The 19,599-nt window shown below is 37.1% G+C and overlaps 1 protein-coding gene across 1 annotated transcript in view; it reads right to left on the bottom strand.

Annotated features, from left to right (window-relative positions):
* The window catches only part of b4galt2 (UDP-Gal:betaGlcNAc beta 1,4- galactosyltransferase, polypeptide 2), a 126,634-nt gene that overhangs the window by 14,955 nt on the left and 92,080 nt on the right, over positions 1-19,599 (bottom strand). The window contains exons 4-6 of the mRNA XM_069194045.1: positions 16,139-16,326; positions 11,175-11,297; positions 428-532 (exon numbers count right to left, since the gene is read on the bottom strand). Of these exons, the coding sequence (XP_069050146.1) occupies positions 428-532; positions 11,175-11,297; positions 16,139-16,326 (416 nt within the window). The remainder of the gene's footprint in view (positions 1-427; positions 533-11,174; positions 11,298-16,138; positions 16,327-19,599) is intronic.

Here is a 19,599-nt window from a genome sequence, read left to right on the forward strand (position 1 = left end):
ATGATGATGACAGCGATGACCAGCTTACTGTCCCTGATTAAGCATAAAGTGCACACGATGGACATGCAGAAAAATAACAGAACAGAAATTATGGAGGATATTAATTTTTTTTTTTTGCTCTAAAGGTTCTGCCCCACCATAAGATTTCTATCTATCCTAAATCTGAATAAGTAGCATTTGTCGAGTACTGAATGTTTTTCTAGAGGAAACAAATTGCAGCAAGCCGAGTTTATTCCTTGCACAATATCAAGCAACTGTGCAAACCTATTTTACCTCTCTGCCTCTGGGGTGTCCAAAAGCTGCCCTCTAGTGGCCCACACCAGTATTAACACCTTTGATCCCACGGTCCTGTTACAGTGAGTAAGTCATATAAGGAAGGCAGCGGTGGCACACTGGGGCTGGAAGCTAGGGAGTGGGTGTTACTCACCTCTGGGGGTTGGGCTCGTTGTGCTTGTCACGCTCGTGCTTGATCATTCTGTACCTCCCGATCCGCACATCTGGCCGAGAAACCTTCATGCCATTGAGGGTAATCCTTCACACACAAGAACAAGAGGAAATCAGAACCGAATCAACGGGACACACACAGGCACGGACATTCAGGCACAGGGCAAAACCCTACACAACTACTGTATGAAGATCTAGGAAAATTCCTACAGACATAAACACGAGGCAGAACTGGTCGTTGTTGGTATTTTGAAATTACAAGTAAAAAAAACTTGTCCTGTACCAAATACAGATGAGAGTGATTTTAGTGCTTAAATAGATTCTATTAATCGCTTAATCAATCACAATCCAGAACCCATCTTAAAGATGTTAAAGGACAACCACAGTTTTCATACATTTACACCATGAAGGGCATTAAAAGAAGAAATATAAAAAACCTGTCAAAATTCTAGTATATGCTTAGTACAAGGAAGTTAAGCAGTAACCTTGAACCGCACTAATACAGAGGAGGAAATTGTGTATCAGAAAGGTATTCACGGCAGATTTGATTTCCTGGTGGAAATACTTTGCGGTTTTAACAACAATGTCTCAGCGTTCCACAAGAAAGGAATGTTATTACTCTTTGCATTTGTTATCTCTGGGATGAAATGTTATAACAAATGTGACCTGAAGTGTAATTTCAGGGAAAATACCGGGGCGTTTCGTCAGGTAGGCTGCCAGCTGCCAGCAGGGGAGAAAAACTGACCCGGTTCGCCTTTGCTCCTTGCTCATTAATTCCATTTCCTGAGCAGTACACCTCCCCAACACTAAAAACATACCTCCTCTGGCACATCACCACTGAAAGGATCTGAGCCTCCAGTAGTCTTAGGATGTTTTTTTCTAAAGTAGTTTTTTGATTAATCTTTATTTTTCAATTAACAACTAAACTTAAAAGTCTTAAGACTTTGGTTATTTAAAAGCCCTTCTATGAAAGCTGTGTGTCTTGTTAAATACAGTATACTGTATTATATGCATTTACAACATACTATTTTTCATTGTATTGTTTTATCACAATTTATATCATTCTGAATCAAAGTACGTCCATCATATCATTTTTTATGTCCAGTGGCATATTGTGTTATATGCTTTCCAAACGTGTTGTCCGTGTTTTCTTATATAAAGATTTTTACTGGATATGATGGCAATATTAAATAAAAGGCACAATGGCTAATCTAAGCTTCAGGAAAGGAACAGATCCATAGCTTGGCACACAGCTTTTAGGTCTGATTATATTTAAGAAACTCGCTTACAGTATGGCAAAGAAAACATTTTGTTCCATCCTATCACTGTTCCACGCAGAGATAGTAAATCAAATCATAAACGTAAACCTTCAGGCAATGTCAGATTTCACTTTCAGACACAATGCAACTGCAGGAAACAGATTATATTATGACCATCATGATTTGAAACGCACATTTCTTTACCTGAATGCCCCATTTCATGATACGAAAGAAAAAAATGAATGTTGAATATTGTAAGGCATAAATTCTGAACAAGGGCAGTAGCAGCATGAGCAATTACAGCAACAGCCAAGTATCCACAACAAACCTTAGCTTCATGAAACATTAAACAAGAAATCTGTCTAATGCTTCAACTTCATGCAGCACATCTGTGCACAGGAGGGTGGAATTGGATAGGTATGTCTGATTTACTAGGTGATACCCATGGTTTCATTCAGTTATTTGTACATCCTTGTTTTGCAGGCTAAAACACATAACCTAATGGTGGTCAATTCTGTGCTCGCATCAGATGACAGAGCAAAGCCCAGCTTCACCAATTCTGCCCTAGCGCCTTGCTGACAAACACAAATCGCTGTCGCATGATAAATGTGTTAGTGATCTAACTGCAGTAAACTCTAACAAGATCATGCTGGTGGAAGCACGAATGAAAACAACAAAAGGCCTTTATTTTTAAAACATATTTCAAGTTTCCTTGAAATGTTCCATTTTCCATTGTTAAAACCTAAGCTACGCCTTGGGTCTGTTTCATAGATCCTTGGGAAAATTATGATGTTTGTCATAGTGTCTTATCCTTGGACATCTAATTTTTCGAGCTACAGTGCAACAAAACCTGATCTTCCTTGCAATCCCCATTGCTGCTTAAATCAATGAAAAATGATTAACAACCCCTCTCCCACACACACATCAAATAAACACAGTAATATGACATCAATAATACAGAAGTGGGAACGTCAGTTTTTTCAATACTCTTTCTTATCCAGAATATGAAGATACGCTTTCTTCATATTAGAGAAAACATGTGGATGACTGAAGCTGACAGTAGCACGCAGCAGGCAACACAAAAGCAATAAGGTGATGTACAATGTTTCAAGCCACTGCTGCCCAATGGCAGTGAGTCAAATGCCCCAACTTTTTTGACATCAGGACCTGATACCTCTAATTTCCTACTCTCATGTTTTGCTGCTGGAAGACCATTTCGAATTTTGAAGTCAGTCTACACAGATCTTCTTCAAATTGAGTCAGACAGGTGGTGGTGTACATTTCTTCTATTTAAAGGAAAGCAAGAAAAAATGCAGGGGTCAAAGAGGGTCTTGCAGTACAACTTTGACTCTTACAGTTCAGTGAAGAGAACAAGCCTTTTTGCAGACTACGTTGTTTTCAAAGAGGATGCTTTATCTCTGCAGATCTTGTTATTCCAAAACTTTCTTATTCTCTGTTTTGGTGCATTACACATCCACGTTATGATAAATCACATTACAGCATCCAGCCATCTCGCATTAACATTTTTTTTAAAGTTAAAACACTGTAGACGGAAACAAACATTTCCACCGTAACCTGTGACAGACAGATAATTAATGTAATTTCTGTATTTTGATGCTGCAATGTTGAACTTTGGGGTGTCCTTAAAAATAAAACCGTGTATGCAAAAACAAGTATGATACCCATACTTTCAATTATCCTGTACTCCTGAATTTTAGTGTGGGCTGTGCTTCAGTTAATATAAAAGCAGGAAACAAAGAATGAAAATAGATCAGCAGGAGAAGTGAGAAATTACTTCACCAATTAAATTAAAAGAGACAATCAAGGAGTTAAGATGTGGAATTTAGCCAGAAGAATGTGGTTTAACCTACTTAATTCAAGTACCATGGGATCTTTAATGACCAAGTAGTCAAAATCTCAGTTTAACATCTTATCTGAAGGACAACACATCCTACAGTGTAATTCAATCAAACATTTTCATAGTTTTTCCTATGAGTTTTAACCTTTGCTAAATAGCTGCCCATAGGATTCCAGTGTACAATTAAAATGCATAACGCTAGTTGATCCTAAATTCCAAAAGAAGGCTTATATCAGTGTGAAAATGTTCTGACAATGCTCAGAAATTAAAGTGGATAAGAAAGGTGTTCAATACGTATGCGTGTAAATATTGTAACGAAGAAATGCAGGATAGGTTATTGAAAAGCTCATAAAGAACTCTGAAATCTCCCAAAACTGTACTGGGGATCCTGATTTTGAGTATGATATTAAAGGGTTTATATACACCATCAATATAGTACCTTTTCTATTGAGAGAAAGAAAAAAAATTTCATACAGCTCATCTCATTATGTTGAGTAGATCGGTACTCTGTTGTTGTTGCTTGTAATCTCTTAAGTAGAATGTACATCTCTCTTAAGTAGATTGGTTGTGTCTGCGCTAGAGGTCTCAAGGTCATTTTCTGTGGCGCACGTTGGCTGTTTGAGGAACTGCCAGGGTGCTGCTTTAAATCAACGATAGGCACATGCTTATATTTACACTGTAAATCACTTCAAGAATGCCTTAACTAGTAAGAGAAGGCATTTAATATTACATTGACTGGCGTTTTGAAGGCACTCGTTAAGCTGTGCCAATTAAAAGGAATATTTCATGCTTTAAAAAAAACCCAAATTCGTGAATCCTCCTGTGAGAAAGTAATTCTGGTTTGTTGAAGCAACCCTTCTGATAAATGATGGCAGTTGCATCACTGCTCAGTGGGACATGAAAACTAAACTCAACAGTTTATCAATCTCACACGTCACTGCTCATTGTATTCAATTATTTGCATACAGACCATTGCCTCACATTATGACTGTATATTAGCACGTTATTTCCATATACTTATCTTGTAAAAAAAATCTCATTTACAAGTTCAAATGTACTGAATTGGAACGCCATCCATATTTAGACGGCCTCATAAAGATTTTTCTATTTTTGACGTTTATAAATGAGAAAAAGACATTTCAGGCAAACATTCAGGGTGCAAAGCAATATTTCTGTAACATCATTCCCCCAGCTTGATAGTGTCCACAATGCAATTACTGTAGTCTCTTACACCACACCAGCTTCATTTTTCAAAGTAAATCTGTGGATACTTCTTCAAGCATATGACTGTGAAAAATAACATTTTCTACAAACATTTAAGTAAAAAGCAATACATGTTACCTGAAAATTGTCTCCCTTTTACTTGTGTGTGGAGATTAGAAATAAGAATTTTAAGGTACCCTCTTAATTGAATAACAGGATGAGAGGACCTACTCCTTTTAATGGGATGGCTGTTTTTACAAATTAAGATGCGTGAAAGACATTCCGACCCGAGCCTTATTCCACTAACAAGACAGAAACAATTCCGTATGTCATTAAGAATATAGTTTGAAAAAAGGGTACAAGTATTTGGTTTAAAATATTTGTTATTATCCATTTAAACTTTTCCCAAGTAAAACAAATGTTCTGTCAAAGTTCATTTAAGTCCCCAGCAATTTTGTAGTTTAACAAAACAAGCACAGAATATTAATAAAAGAGGAGTATAACTTTTGCCTAAACTTTATTTTTCAATGATGGACACAGTAAATAAACTCCACTGTGATTTCTGTTCTTAACACTAGTTTTAACATTTCAAGACAAACCAATTAAGTTAAAATTAACATGCAAGCCAAATGGGAATCAGGACTAAGAATTCAGTTGAAGCACAGGGCCCATTGAAATAGATTCAGAGATCTTTGCTGTGCCCCTTCATTAACACCTAAATAGATTTTATTGAAAGCAATCCTTGTTTCATGCAGACTAAGCAATATTCTCTCTCTCAGAGGTGGAATTAAATCCAGCTCCAAGCATGAACAACAATTAAGAAACTGTTTGGAAAGAACTTCGACACTTTTGCTTGTTTAGCATTTTTTCCAGTCATGTTTTAGCACACTCAGCTGACTAAATTGGAAAAATTGGACTCATTAAACATGTAACCTGTGAAGAGCTGCTTTCTGGACTGTCTGCCAAACACGTTCATCGGGTGAAGAGAAGGACGCAAAACCCATCTGACAATCCAATATAGAGTATTACTAATAGCTATCGGCACATAGACAACCCAAAGCTATGTGATTCAAGATCATACTGGTGATTCTTGCTGTTCATATTACTGAATTATCAGCAAGGTGGTGTAACGAACAGTTCTTTCCGGACCCTATGCGGACGACACAATCCGAAGAAGTGGTGAAACACTCGGAAAACGTCATGCAGGAATACGGGGCTGAAAACAGGGGGGCGTGTCCAAAGTGCGCTGGTGCACGGGGGAGGTGTGGCCGAGGCAAACAATCCAAAAGTAATTCATAGAGGGAATCCAAAACACAAGAATAAGTCCATAGCCAGGTGATCCATCCAAACAGGAATTAAAAACACGAACCGGGTCGGAACCGGCGGACAAGGAACGGGAACAGAGATTAAAACCTTAACGGGACCAGGCGCTTCCAGGTCCTGGACTCGCACGGTGTGGAAACCAGATGCAGAGCCAGGATGAGCGTCAGCGCCTGGCTTTTAAGGTGGGCTGGGAAAAGGGATCAGGTGCACAGAATTAAGTCTAAAGTGAAGGGCTGGAGCACCCTTAAGGAGTGGGGACTAAAATCTTGACAGGTGGTGTCTCATAATCTGTTTGTCAGAGGAGTTCTGGAGCACATGGAAAACAACAATTCATGCCACAGTGATAACTAGGATAACCTGCTCTCAATCTAACTAAACTAAAAAGGAAAATATATTATTGAACTTACATTTGTTAATAGGAGAGAAGAGTTTCTAGGAGGTTTATTACAAATTCACCAAAATTAAATTCCAAGGACAAACAACTTTGATTATAGGATTGCTGGAGATTTTTGAACACTGAATTTATGGCACAGGGCTTGATTCGGTCATTTTTTAAAACTGAACAGGAACAAAATGTCATGTACTTTGGCTTCTGGAGTTCATCGTGTGGATCTACAAACTACATATGAAAATATGAAATGGGGCAGGACACCGGAAACAATCTTGGATGAGCAAAACAAAGTATGGAGATCTTTGCACAAAAATAGCACACATCAAATAACTTGCATTTAGTAACTCAGCAACTCCAGGTGATAAACCCGCCGCGAGAGTTTGGTTTTGACCTTGGAACTCAAGAACACTAAGCCTGCTCAGGTTTTTTATCCTTTTCTATTATAATATGTGCATTGAAATAGAAATGTGTTTTCTTCAGGAAAAACAAATCTGTGACTTCAGATTCATATTGCCCTTGGCTGGGAGATGTGTATTCCTGGGTTTCTCTGGGGAAAACATGTGCAAAAGTCATTAAGACAGATCTGCTGTGGCCTTGCATCGCCTGAAACTCCTTTTTCACATGAAAGAGAGCATTTTCTACATTTATACAAAAGCATTTATTCATTTCAAATAGAATTCCAATACACGAAGAATTGTTCTGTAAATGTGCTGCATAAATATAACTAATAATTGTTGATATATATTATATACTGTAATAGGTGAATAATACTCAACAGTGAAAAGTTTGCATTTCTCCTTCTTATTTTTCAGTGTGGAATTAAGTTTTACATGTTTGGAATTATAATTTGCTAAAGTAATATACTGTGCTATATTATAATAACATCCAGGAAAATAAAAATAGATTTGAACTAATCTTTACCAGTGATAATATTGCAAACCAATGTATTCTTCTTTTAAGTTTGCTTAATAGTTTAGTACAAAATACTTTCCTGCTGCCGATACACCTAATTGCATTAAACCCTTCGGTGACATGTGTAATAATAGGAATTAAGCACATAATGAATTGGAAGAACCAATAATACTTAATTTTAAAGTCTACTGCACTTTAAACTAGATGGCTGCTACTGGAGTCTAGTGAAGAGGGAAGTGTAAATTGGTCACGTAACACTGAATAATTCCTTCCTGCTGATCGTGCTGATCCAGACAGCCGTGCTCAGAAGATCAGATTCTGAGACCTTTTCACTTTGAAGCAGAAATGACTTGCAGTGCATAATACTGACAGAACAAATGACTGTGAAACCAAAATGAACTGTATTGATAAAGGGAGAGTAATTTATTCCCTAGTACTCCTACCAGCAAAAGTAACAAGAAGGAAGCACATAAAATGGTTTATTTTACAATACTATGGGAAGATTCTCTAGAAGGTTTTTGGCTATAACCAGGGTGTCCAACCTCAATAGATCTTTCACTCAACAGCACCTTGAGAGCTGAGAAAAGCTGTTGAACTGCTCTAGTTAAGCCAATAATTAGTTCAACTGGGGTCATTTGAGAGCTCAGCTAAAACAAAAAAACTGCAGACACAGCGGTCCTCCGGAGCGGTAGTTGGGCATCCATGTTCAAAGCACACGACGACCAAGATACTATCTGCTATACTCTCTGCTCCATAAGCATGCAGGAATGGTCAGTGATTCTGAGGAAATCTTTGTGAGACCCAAATGAGTTCCCGTCATACAGTACAAAATATGTGGAAACGTATGGCTTCAAAATGAAGGGATGCATGGAGTCACAGCATAGTCCAGTGAAGGTTTGAGATGAGTTTAATTGTGATGAAAATGGCCATTTCAGGAGGCATCCATAAGATGTATTTCCCACAGAACCTTGAATTGGCACAGTGTTATAGAGAGTGTTATAGTCAGAATCAAGCCATGTTCATCCAATGTTATTACCATGAATGGGGACATACCATATGAGTGACCATTCCACTTGAGGCCTAGTAGCTCCTGTACTTCTGATGATTTTATCACCGTTTTGAAGCTATTCCAGAGATGTCACATACAAAAACACAGGTGTCTCTTTAAAATGTCCTCAAGCCAAGTCAGAAGTAAACCAGAGTCAGATTTCTACAAAAGGCTTAAAGGTGGGGACTGTTTCACTGATTTGAAATAATTCAGTGCTGTCTTTAGAGCAAAAAAAGAGACAAAAATAAGAATTTCACACACACACTACTTTGCTTCAGGTTAAGCCCTGGGGGTCATCAAGCAGGTCAGCAGTAAGATGACAGCCCAGCCTGTGTGATATAAAGGTCAGGATACTGATAGTGTCTGAAGCCACTCAGGCCACTAAGGTTACAGAAAAACCAGCAAAGCTTGAGGATGAAACTAATAAAGCTCAGCCAAGCCCTTTTTGATTATTTTTCACTTGCTGCTGTGTGAACTCAATCGGTTCTCACAGGCTACAGTGCAAGAAACAGACATTCGTGTCATTTGAACACCATGTCGCAATTAACAAATGTGTTGTCCTGCTGCTGTTTTAAAACTATTAGCACTATTTGTAAGGAAGACAGTTCACTTTCAGGAAACATCACCTGAGAGGATTTTCTACAGACTGGATTTAAGCCTTTAAAAATGAAAGAATCATGTCCGGATTCCTTTCACTCTTGATAGGAAAATTCTCTTCTGATTAACTAGATTTCAGCTTTCCATCTGAAAGACAATCTACTGAACAATGCTTTTAACTTAGATATGCAGGTATGACCATATTTGTCTGTCTTTGAAAAAATCTTTATACATTGTACAATGTCCAGTCTCCCCCTTATTTCTTTCACGGCTATTTATGGAAGGAGTATATTCACTTGATAATTTTGTACAAAGAAGACCTTCTATGCAGCCTCAAGTACAAAGAGTCAAAAAGAGAGAGAGAAGAAGAGAGAAAAAATGCTACACATTCAATTAAGCCCTTTCAAGGATAAACTGCCCTTAAGATACTGAATTTTCAACAAAAGACAGGGTTGTTGAGTTGAAGGAAATTTTCAGGCATACTAATTCTTCTGGCAAATTCTTGGTTCCAAAGAGTCTTGTAGGTTTCAACAAGGCATACATTTCAGTAGTGATAAGGGAAAGGGTTTCTTTTCACCTCAGTAAAGGCAAATTGTGTCATTTCTGTGCAAGCTGATATTAACCACTGTCCAAATGAGTATAGATAAATAAAGTCTTCTTCTAATTATTAGAATACATAGGGTGCCAAAAATATAATGTACTGTAAAGTAATACGAAGAAAAGCAATATAATAAATGTCATGAAAAAAACATGGTCCATAAATAAAAGAAATAAAAGTAGTTTGAACGTGTGGATCCTGAAGAGCTGCAAGAAAGTGCCTACTGTACCTATCCTCCTGCCATCCTTCCAAGCAGTACTGATGATTTCTAAAACACAGCTTTTGAGGACAAACCTTTTCTTTACCACATTAATGAAGTAACAAAATTGTCTCTCCTTGGCACCTTGCAGGCTGTAACCCAGGATCTGTTGGACTCTCAGAAGAAGGTCTTCTACATTACTATTCCACGTACAACTGCAGACACACTCAATTTGATTTTTTCTATGTCAGCTGAATGTTACTCTATATGAAAAGAGTCATCTGTGGTCTTCACTTATTTTTCAGAACCTCTACACACGCTAGTGATTATTTAAAAAAGGAGTAACGGAGAGAGAAAAGCATGTAAGAAACAGCTTCTGATCTTACACTCACAAGTAGCTGTAATAAATATACAGCTGTAATAATTATAAGCTGTATAATGTTGAATTATATTGTTTTGCTACAATTCTATTATAATGCATTGTAAGTTGTTGTGGTACAATGCATTTCGGTATTTCTGTGGCAAAAGCAAAGCAACAATAACTCTTGGTTTATATTGGCAAAACTTCTGGGAAATCTTTGCATTTTTTGATGGATTGAACCTATTACTCCTGTTGTAAAAGGTTTTATGCTATTTTGCCTCTGTGAGTAAGATCAATCACCAATTTGCAGTAGGAGGAAAACAGTCATACAGTAGTTAGGTAACAGTGCAGATGCCCTTTAAGAGCTTCAAATTTTATCAGAACAACCAGAGACACTCAAGAGGAGTACTGCAAAGTGAACTTCTGATTACTGCTATTGCCTCAAAGTCACACATCTTTATATTGAAGCTTTACTGTAAAAGCAGGCCTGGTCTGAAGGTCTGAAGCGACTGCAGTCAATCTCTTCCATGCATGACCCAAATTCGAGAAAAATGATAGAACAATGAAAACAAAAACTTTACACAAATTGTCAGAGACTGATTGATACTTTTTTAAAATCAAATTTCATGATAAATGTTTCAATGGAAACTTATTGAAGCCTGACATAAATTCTCTTTTTTTAAAGGCAGCTTTTCTCCAGCTTCTCAAGTCTGAAGTCTGGCTGTGGAATTCTGAGCAGCAGGTGTTAAGCTCTTTGCAATACAAAGCTAACACATTCTTCATTCAATTAAATTTATTTGTTCTCATTTATAGAGATTTCTTTTTTTTTCCCCCCTGACCCTGCTTACTGCAGACAGTGGATTCCGAATCTTCTCATTGCGAGAAACAACTTGTTTCTAAAACGTTTCCCACAGGGAACTTCTTGACTAAGACCCTATTTGCACACTTCTCCAAGTGCCTGCGAATGTCTTTGAAACTCACCTGTTATAGATGTCATCATCTTCTCCTCCCCAGCCCCAGTACTCATTGGGGAAGCCATTGATTTTCAGAAACTGGTTTCTGCTCAACCCTGACACACCCCCAAAATAACCAGCGTAAGGTAGCCTGAAAATGAACAAAACAATGAGTTGATATAATGTCTTTATGACTTGCAGTCTCTCTCTTCTGCTGTGGTATCAAGGCTGACCTGGGGAAGCACTGACACCTCAGGAAAAGAGCTCTAAAATACAATAAAAATACATTGCTAAATAGTTCACACTGGATGACTGGGTTCATGTTTATTCCAGGATGAAGTACCTTGAAAAGTGGTGCTACAATCATAAGTAACATCCACCTAGAGGGAAGAGCAAGCTGTGCTGCAAAGCAAAATGATCTTGTTTCTCATTCCAACCCAGAAAAGGTCTAGGATGAAATAAACTATAGGGCGAAATTGCTTTGAAGACAATACATTATTAGGCTAAATATAAGATTAAAAATACACTGTTTTTTCTCCCTGTTACCAGAAAAAAACTGTATTATAATTGTATTCACTGTCTTCAGTCACTAATTACAATACAGTTTTTTTTTTGTGGTAACTGTAGTCATTAGACAATTAATATTAATCAATTTGTTTAAAGTGTATAGCTGAAGGCTGTTCACGCTTAATTGCTCAACTGCATATTGTTCCTCAAACTGGTAGACTTGTACATGCTAGACATTACAGAGGGGATTCCACTATGTTTTGATTCTTTGAAGAGACCATATTATGCAATTCTATTACCTCTAAGCAATTTGCATTTCACAGAGTGTGAAGAGAACATTACAAGCAAAAGCACTCAAATGTTATTTCATACTTTTTAATAGCACTACATTTAATTAGGTCTTTAAACTTTCTAGAAAGGGATTACTTAGCCAGCTTTGCACAATTGTGACCCAATGCTGTGCATTTTTCTCTTAATGATCAGCTTGAAATACCAGTCAATAAACCGATTATTTTTCTATTTGAAAACCATTTAAAGCTTTTAAGCTTTTTTTTTTAGTTTTTAATTTAAAAGGATACTATCTTCACCTTGTTTTTTGAAACATCTAACAGTGTATCACTTACCGCTAAGTACATTACAAAATATGCAGATTACCAAATGGCTTCTACAAAACAGAAGAAATTCTCTTTGGAATAAGGCAAAACTGGGCCAGTGTAATTTGTCAGGCCTCCTTAGTGAAACATCGGTCCTGCGTGGACACAAACGAACTGAAGTCTCAGAAAAGCCCCAGAAGGCAGAATTAAGCCTGATTCAGTGTTTGATGCCTTTCTTCCCCTGTCATTTCCCCCAGCGCCCGGCGACACTGCAGAGAGCTCCAATTCCTTGCTTTTGGGCAGGTCGAGCATAAAATAAGAAAGAGTAGCTACAAGGTTTTGAAGCTGTTTTCCTGCACAGAACCAGGGCTTAAAAACCTCCACAGGCCCCTCATACAGTACGGTGCAGTAAGAAGGCATCTGAATAAAAGAGACGTCGGATTCGGAGAAGCTCAGGGAGTGAGCTTTTGGACTTCTAGAAGGAGTTACGGGTAGCTGCCAAAAGGTGCAGGCCGGCGTTTGATGAACATGAGAGGAAACTGCAGCTGAATTTTTAAATGGCAGCAGCAAACACAAAGATGCTTAAGACATAACTCCCAGAAGTACAATTTATGCAACATACAACATGCCCCTTGATCATTCATGTATCCATATCCATCCTGTTACAAAATCTTGATTCTACAGTGTATGCAACAATTAATCAATTATTTTCTATTTTCTTCAGATCTGGTAAACCAAATATGTGAATACAGAAAAACATTTATTTGTTAATAATGGTATTGCGGAATTAAACTGTTGTTAAGAGTATTGTGCCTAACCATCATGACAAACATAAAGAACAGGGATTGCTTTTTTAGCGCAGTATACAGTGTATATATATAGAAGACACATTTTTATAGTTAGGCTTTTTACATGTACGCTCCTTTTGTGTGGCTCATATGAAGTATCAATAAAGAAGAATGTCCAGCCACAATTAGTGAAGTGCTGACCTGTAAAAATCAAAGAAAACATTATGTGGATGTGCACTTTACTACAAAACATTTTAGTTAGAACCTTTCAACCCGTAGGCATTATTAAGCTCTAATTAGGACACATACAATTGACAATACAAATGTCAAGCTAATTTCTTAATTTCTAAAATTCCACAAGAAAGGAAGACTTTTTCTTTCAATCAAACAATCAAGGAATTAATCCATCTTCACACAGACACATTTTGATTAACCCAATAAAAGATCAACATACAGAAAATGAAAAAGTAAAAACACAAGCCAACGTGTACAGCAGAATCCAATTAGTTCAATTATTCAAATACATGATATAATGTAATCATGTATGACATGAAAAATAGTTCCTTTTTAAATACATAAAATCAGGATATAACATACATGATAAATTCATACCCAGTCCCATTCACAATACTGAATGAACTACTGTAATTACAGTAACTATGATACTTTACCAACAAATCAGTTTAATAGGATTATGTGCACAGAATTGTAATAGAAATCATTCTGATCATTTGCAGTTCCTCCCAGATATTCTTATATAAATACTATAAATATTGAATATTGTTTTTTTAAATTCTTCTACTGCCTTTCTTAAGATTTAAAGCCATTTGTCAGGCATTAAAATTTAACTTCCAAGAAGCCTAAAGTTAGAAATGAATAATAATCCAAACACAACACTTGACAGAGAGCCAGCTTCCACTCCGAACGCATGGGCTAAACAGCAGAAATTCTTAGAAACTTCTTAGTTTAGGGCAGAGATGCTAAACAATTCCTAGAAGGCTAAAGTGTTTTTTTTTTGGGGGGGGGGGGGGTTTGTTCCATTGAGCTAAAATTACTTAGCTATGCTAATTGCTCCCTCCAGGCCACAGGAGCACACTGTACATACTGTAAGATGCACAGTAAGATGCTCTGAGGCAAAAGTGTTGCATGTTCGGCTGCCAACTCAAAAAAAACGGAACGCCAAAGCTGTTACGGAAAAATATTAGCTTGCAACATAATCCCAGTGTAAAGCTGTCTTTTCACTAACTTACTGTAATAGTTCTTACAACATACAGTAATATGCCAATTTAACTATACTGTAACAATATGTACCTTACTGTGAAATTTTACTCACCATTGGCAACCAATTGACCTGACCTTTACAAGTCATGGCCTCCTAATTATCCCCATCTATGAATTGGTTTCATTATCTTATTCTATTCCCCACTGATAGCTGTGTGACGAGCGTACTGGCGCACTTTGACTGCTGCTGCGTCACCCAGGTAGGTGATCGGTGGTGGTGGAGAGGAGTCCACTGGAAAGTGCTTTGAGTGGAGTGTCCAGAAAAGCGCTATATACAGTTTGTGTAAGGATTATTATTATTATTAGTTCTTACCATACATACAAGCAGAGGTACTAACTGTTGCTTTAGTCTGCTCCCTTTCCCTAAAATACTTCGACTTGGCAAAAGTGACTGTTTACTTATTTTAATGTTAGGGTACATTAACGTCTTTTCACCTGGTTGGAGAGCAAGCATTTTGACGCCATCTGTTATGTCACTCTTTTCTCAATTTGTGTCCATACTCTAGAGTTCTTCTTAAAATTCTGCTCCCTTCTTCACCACATGTTGTACCCGAATACATTACAGGATAATGTCAGATGTGCAGTTAATTGGCTGTTGCTCCTTTGTACAGCGAATAATAAACAAGAAGCAGTTTTGTATTGGCAAAGAAAGCTTCCACAGCCTGCAGAACTCATGTGTAGCAGAACAGCTCGCAATTCAAGAAGAGGAGAGATAGACATGTGTAAAAACAATGTTATTGGGGTTTGCAAATCCAAGTATGAGGGATTTGAAAAAATATGGTAAGTTTAACGTCCCAGGACGTACTACAGAATTCTAGAGACAGCCACCTGAAAAAGAGAACATTCCTGGCAAAACCTGCACAAGAGTCAGGATCAAAGAAAAGCTTTCAGAGTTTTGATCATCCCTGTAAACCAATTACCTTGCTAGGGGACAAATAATGCCTGAAATACAAACATCAAAAGAAACCTCCAGACAGTAAACAATGTTATTAACCTCAGCTGAGTAAAAGGAGCAAAAAAAAAATAAAATAACAGGTTGTCAGGAGTTTTTTATCCTTTCTGTCCATATAACCCTGAAAAGCAATCACAGTAACACAATAAATAAGACACCTTGAAGTAGACTTCAAAATATCTTAAACTTGTCAGAGGATAAGACAGAAAAATATTGTATTATTCCAGCAATGGACATTTAAACTCACAGTGCGCAAGCTCTCACTTCATTGGTTCCAAATTAACTTTGAAATATCTTTAAAAAGTGGAAGATCATATAAACTCTTGCTTTATTTGATTGAATGGGATTTAAAACAAAGGCAATATCCCTTTTCAAGTCTGGTAAGGAGTTGCTGAACAATTTTCACTATGGCACATCACTTTATTACTTGAACAATGGGTTTTATAGCAAAGAACAAATTCAGAGAATCACGAACAATTAAATAGCAAAAAAAAAGTACTGATACTCATAAAAAACACACCAAATGACTACACTTCAGTCCTTATGAGCCTCTGTTTGATTACGCCATAATTTCACATGCCTCTGGGCTATTAAACACTCCAAATATGGCTACTGGCTACAAGTGAGCAGTTAGTTAGCACAGTTCAAAGACAGGTGTAACATATCTTATAGTGTGTATCGGTATGCAAGGAGTTCCCCCACTATAGGTTTTGATTTCACTTTAACGGAATATTTTTCATAAAGCTGAAATAGCCAGTTGTTTTCAGAATACACCTACCACGGTATCGGGTGACAAGCACCAGTTAGCAAAGAGTTTCCTGGATTTGCATTGGACAAGAATTCCGATGAAAGAAAAGAATGTTTCAGTTACCTGAATCCGAATTTATCCATGGCGATGGCAAAGTGGCGTGGCTGGTCATAGCAGTGGTAGAGGTTTCTGTCATCCATAGGGATAAGATCCACATCACTGAAGATGAAACAGTCATACTCTGCATCCTTCAGTGCTTCTGTGTAGCCAATATTAAGCAGCTTGGCTCGGTTAAAGGTGTCTTCCCCCAGCTAGAAGAAAAAGAGAATGTTTGATCTCATGCTAGTGGTTTGGAGCTAAAAAACCATGAAGGCTTTCACTTCTGTATAAAAAAAGGACAGATTTTAATAGACTACATTTTAATGACTTAAATGCTGATTCAGTATCATATTTTAATAACGTGAAATCTTTGCAACTCAAACTAGTACCGATAGTAGTACTAAAAACAAAGTGTTTCACTTTGACTAAAAAACAGCTGGTACTTTAAATAACACACCATCTTTTTGTTACCGACAGTATTTACGCTACAGATAACTATCTATAATGTTCTTCCCCTATGTGCAAGACAGAAAAGATGCCATGTTCAAATACCATATATAGACTCTGCTAGAAGAACAAAAAAAGAACGTTAAGCTTTTCTGACTTAGACTCACAAGTTACAGCTTTTTAGGCGTAACTAATGCTTGACATTAATCAAGATTTAGGTAATCACAGTATGTACAGGGAGTGGGACTAACAAATTACACGGCAGTGTAAAGGTGTATCATTTTTTGTACTTTTACTCAAGTAAATTTCTTTTTCTGCAGCAGTAATCTTTGCAAAACAGCAGTCTCACTCGCTGCTCGTGAAAGAGCATCCTTTGTTAATTTTGTGTTGGGGTTAGTGGCGCAGAAAAAAGTGCTAAAAAAAACCCCAAGGAATCATTATGCAAGTGGCTTTGCTGACTTTCATTCGGCTTTTATACAAAAGCACTTGCAATTAAAGATTTTCTTTCTGTCCTAGAACATAACATTAATGTGCACTGACTTCAAAGAAAGTGAAAGATTACAACATGCGATGTGACATGTTTGATACATTTCTGCAGTAATCCACATATAAATGCATGAAAAAAGGCATTTGTTTTTTGTTTTTTTGGCTGTAGGTATATCTTGGCATTTGCCAGCTAAAGAGGGCATCCATCAAAACTGTCATGTGGTATAGGACAAAAACACATTTCAAACTCCACATTTTCATGTTATTTTAATAATGTCTTAAAACACAGAGCGGAAATAAGTTAAAACTTAATACAAAAAGGAAGAGACGATTGTGAAAATAAGCTGTCATTAGTCTTTTTTAAAAAGAACTTGAGAACGAATGTTTTGAGGCGTCCACTTTCTCCTTCTAAGGAGAATATTTAGAGGCAGGTTCAGCAACATTTTAGTTGTACAGTATAAATTGGAGGCTTGGACTGAGGAGTTCAGGAATGGCATAGGGCTAAGGCATTTTGAGGAAATGAGGAGAATTGAGGAGGCTGACCCTAGAACACAGAAACATCTGTGAAACGTTTTCAACACGCAGAGCACACTTTGGACACGTTCAGCAAGACACTTTAGGAAATAAAGGGTTGAAGCTTGGACAAAATTAAAATGCGCCATCTGACGGCTTGGGTCGGGAGACCAAATTTAAATTATGCCAAACAGTATCCTAATCTACAGTACAGTAGTACGTTGTCATCTACCAAAGGTATATATATATCCCTATCACAGAAAGCACTGATGGCCAGTGGTTTATATTTATATTTAAATAGGTGAGTAAAGAAAAATTATATTCCTGGGAATCCTAAATGCATGCACTGCTATATTGGTGAAGTTTCTTTTAATGAGTATTTTCAAATCAATACAGTATGTATATTCACTTACATGTTCCTGAAGCCGCACTAAGAAAGTTTCTTAGCGCCCTTAATATATGTTTTATCAGTGAAAAAAAGACAATATCAAAATATCAAACTTTTTAATACAAAACCTTTTTTAAACTGGGCTGCTCATTAAACATTATTTAATTCATTTTTACTGCTGTAATAAGACAAGTCCCCCAAATCTTCAAGTATCTCTAGGAATAATGTGACAGTCCAGTGCATTATTAGTCTGCAAACAGCTCCATGAAGACGTTTAGGTTTTATCATAAAGGCAGTTTAAGTTATTATTTGATATGAAAATGTTTTCCAAAATCTTTCTAGAGCTTCACAACCATGAATTACAAACAACAATTCCACTGTTTGAATATTTACTGATTCACAGCTTGTTACAGTTAATACAATCTATTAACATGTGAGAATCACAACAAAAATGCACAGAAAGATGCAAGACAGAGTGCTTTGCTATAAATATATCAAGAATTTATTAACTGAAGCTCTTTGTCAAGTATGTAAACTTAAGATTTATCTTCAGGAGAGCTTTCACTATCAGAATGGGTACAAATGAGGGTGGGCTATTTCACCTGCCTTATTTATTTGATGGTTTTAGTCATACTGTATTAACCAACACTGGTTACAGTGGAAAACCACAGACACAGCACCAGTGAAAATGCAATTGTACCCATGAGGAGCTTAAAAACTCCACATCAACAGGAACTCTGGCACTGTGTGATAGTACTGTCACCACGATGACCTGAACACAACAGAGTTAAATCTTCTCCCGAAGTGGTTACATCATGCAGATGGTGTGCACTTCACCGGCATAACCAATGACAAGGACCCCATCTGGGGGAAATTAAACACTCGAAATTTCCTCATAACATGAAATTAATTGTTAACATCAAATGAAATCTTCACAGGAAAACATCAAGAAAGTGACTAAAATATTTCTTATTTTCAGTACGTGATACATGCACAGAGAAAGATTTATGAGAATAAATCATACTAGAGAAATAAACTGTTTGACATTAAGCCATATATACAGTAAGCAAACATTTCTAATACACAAAAATGTGTAACCTAAGGTTTAAATCAACAGCAATGACTGAAATGGGCATTTCTACTTCAGAACTAATGAATCAGTATTAACACAAGAGTATAGCAGCATCTGTTCTCTGTTATCAGACATGGGTAAAAGCAGAAAATGCGAGGTACAGTATCTGTTCAACGTTGTGCATTTAAACAACAAGAGCAGAATGAGATACCAGCAGTGCTGGTTACGTACAGTACCACTTTACACTCAAATTCTGAAAGTAAGAGAGATGCACCTTGAACCCTGCATTTAATCCAAGGATGAAAAGTTGTTATGGGCCATTTGCTTTTTGGGTTCTGTATTACTGTTTGAAAACTGAAAGCTAGATCTGCTTCCATTTGTTCCTCACCAACAGAGCTTATCTGTGCCAGTCACTTGTACTCACACTATGCCTGAAGCTCACTGGAAGGGGCAATTAACTCTCTTACATCTCTATCAGATTATCACTGGGATAATTAATCAACACTCCCAATCCACTGGCGTTTTTTTTTCTAAATCGCTATGCAGGTCAATGTATTAATCTGACCCACGGGGTTATTT

The sequence above is a fragment of the Lepisosteus oculatus genome, chromosome 9, assembly GCF_040954835.1.
Source record: "Lepisosteus oculatus isolate fLepOcu1 chromosome 9, fLepOcu1.hap2, whole genome shotgun sequence".
Classification (NCBI taxonomy): Eukaryota; Metazoa; Chordata; class Actinopteri; order Semionotiformes; family Lepisosteidae; genus Lepisosteus; species Lepisosteus oculatus.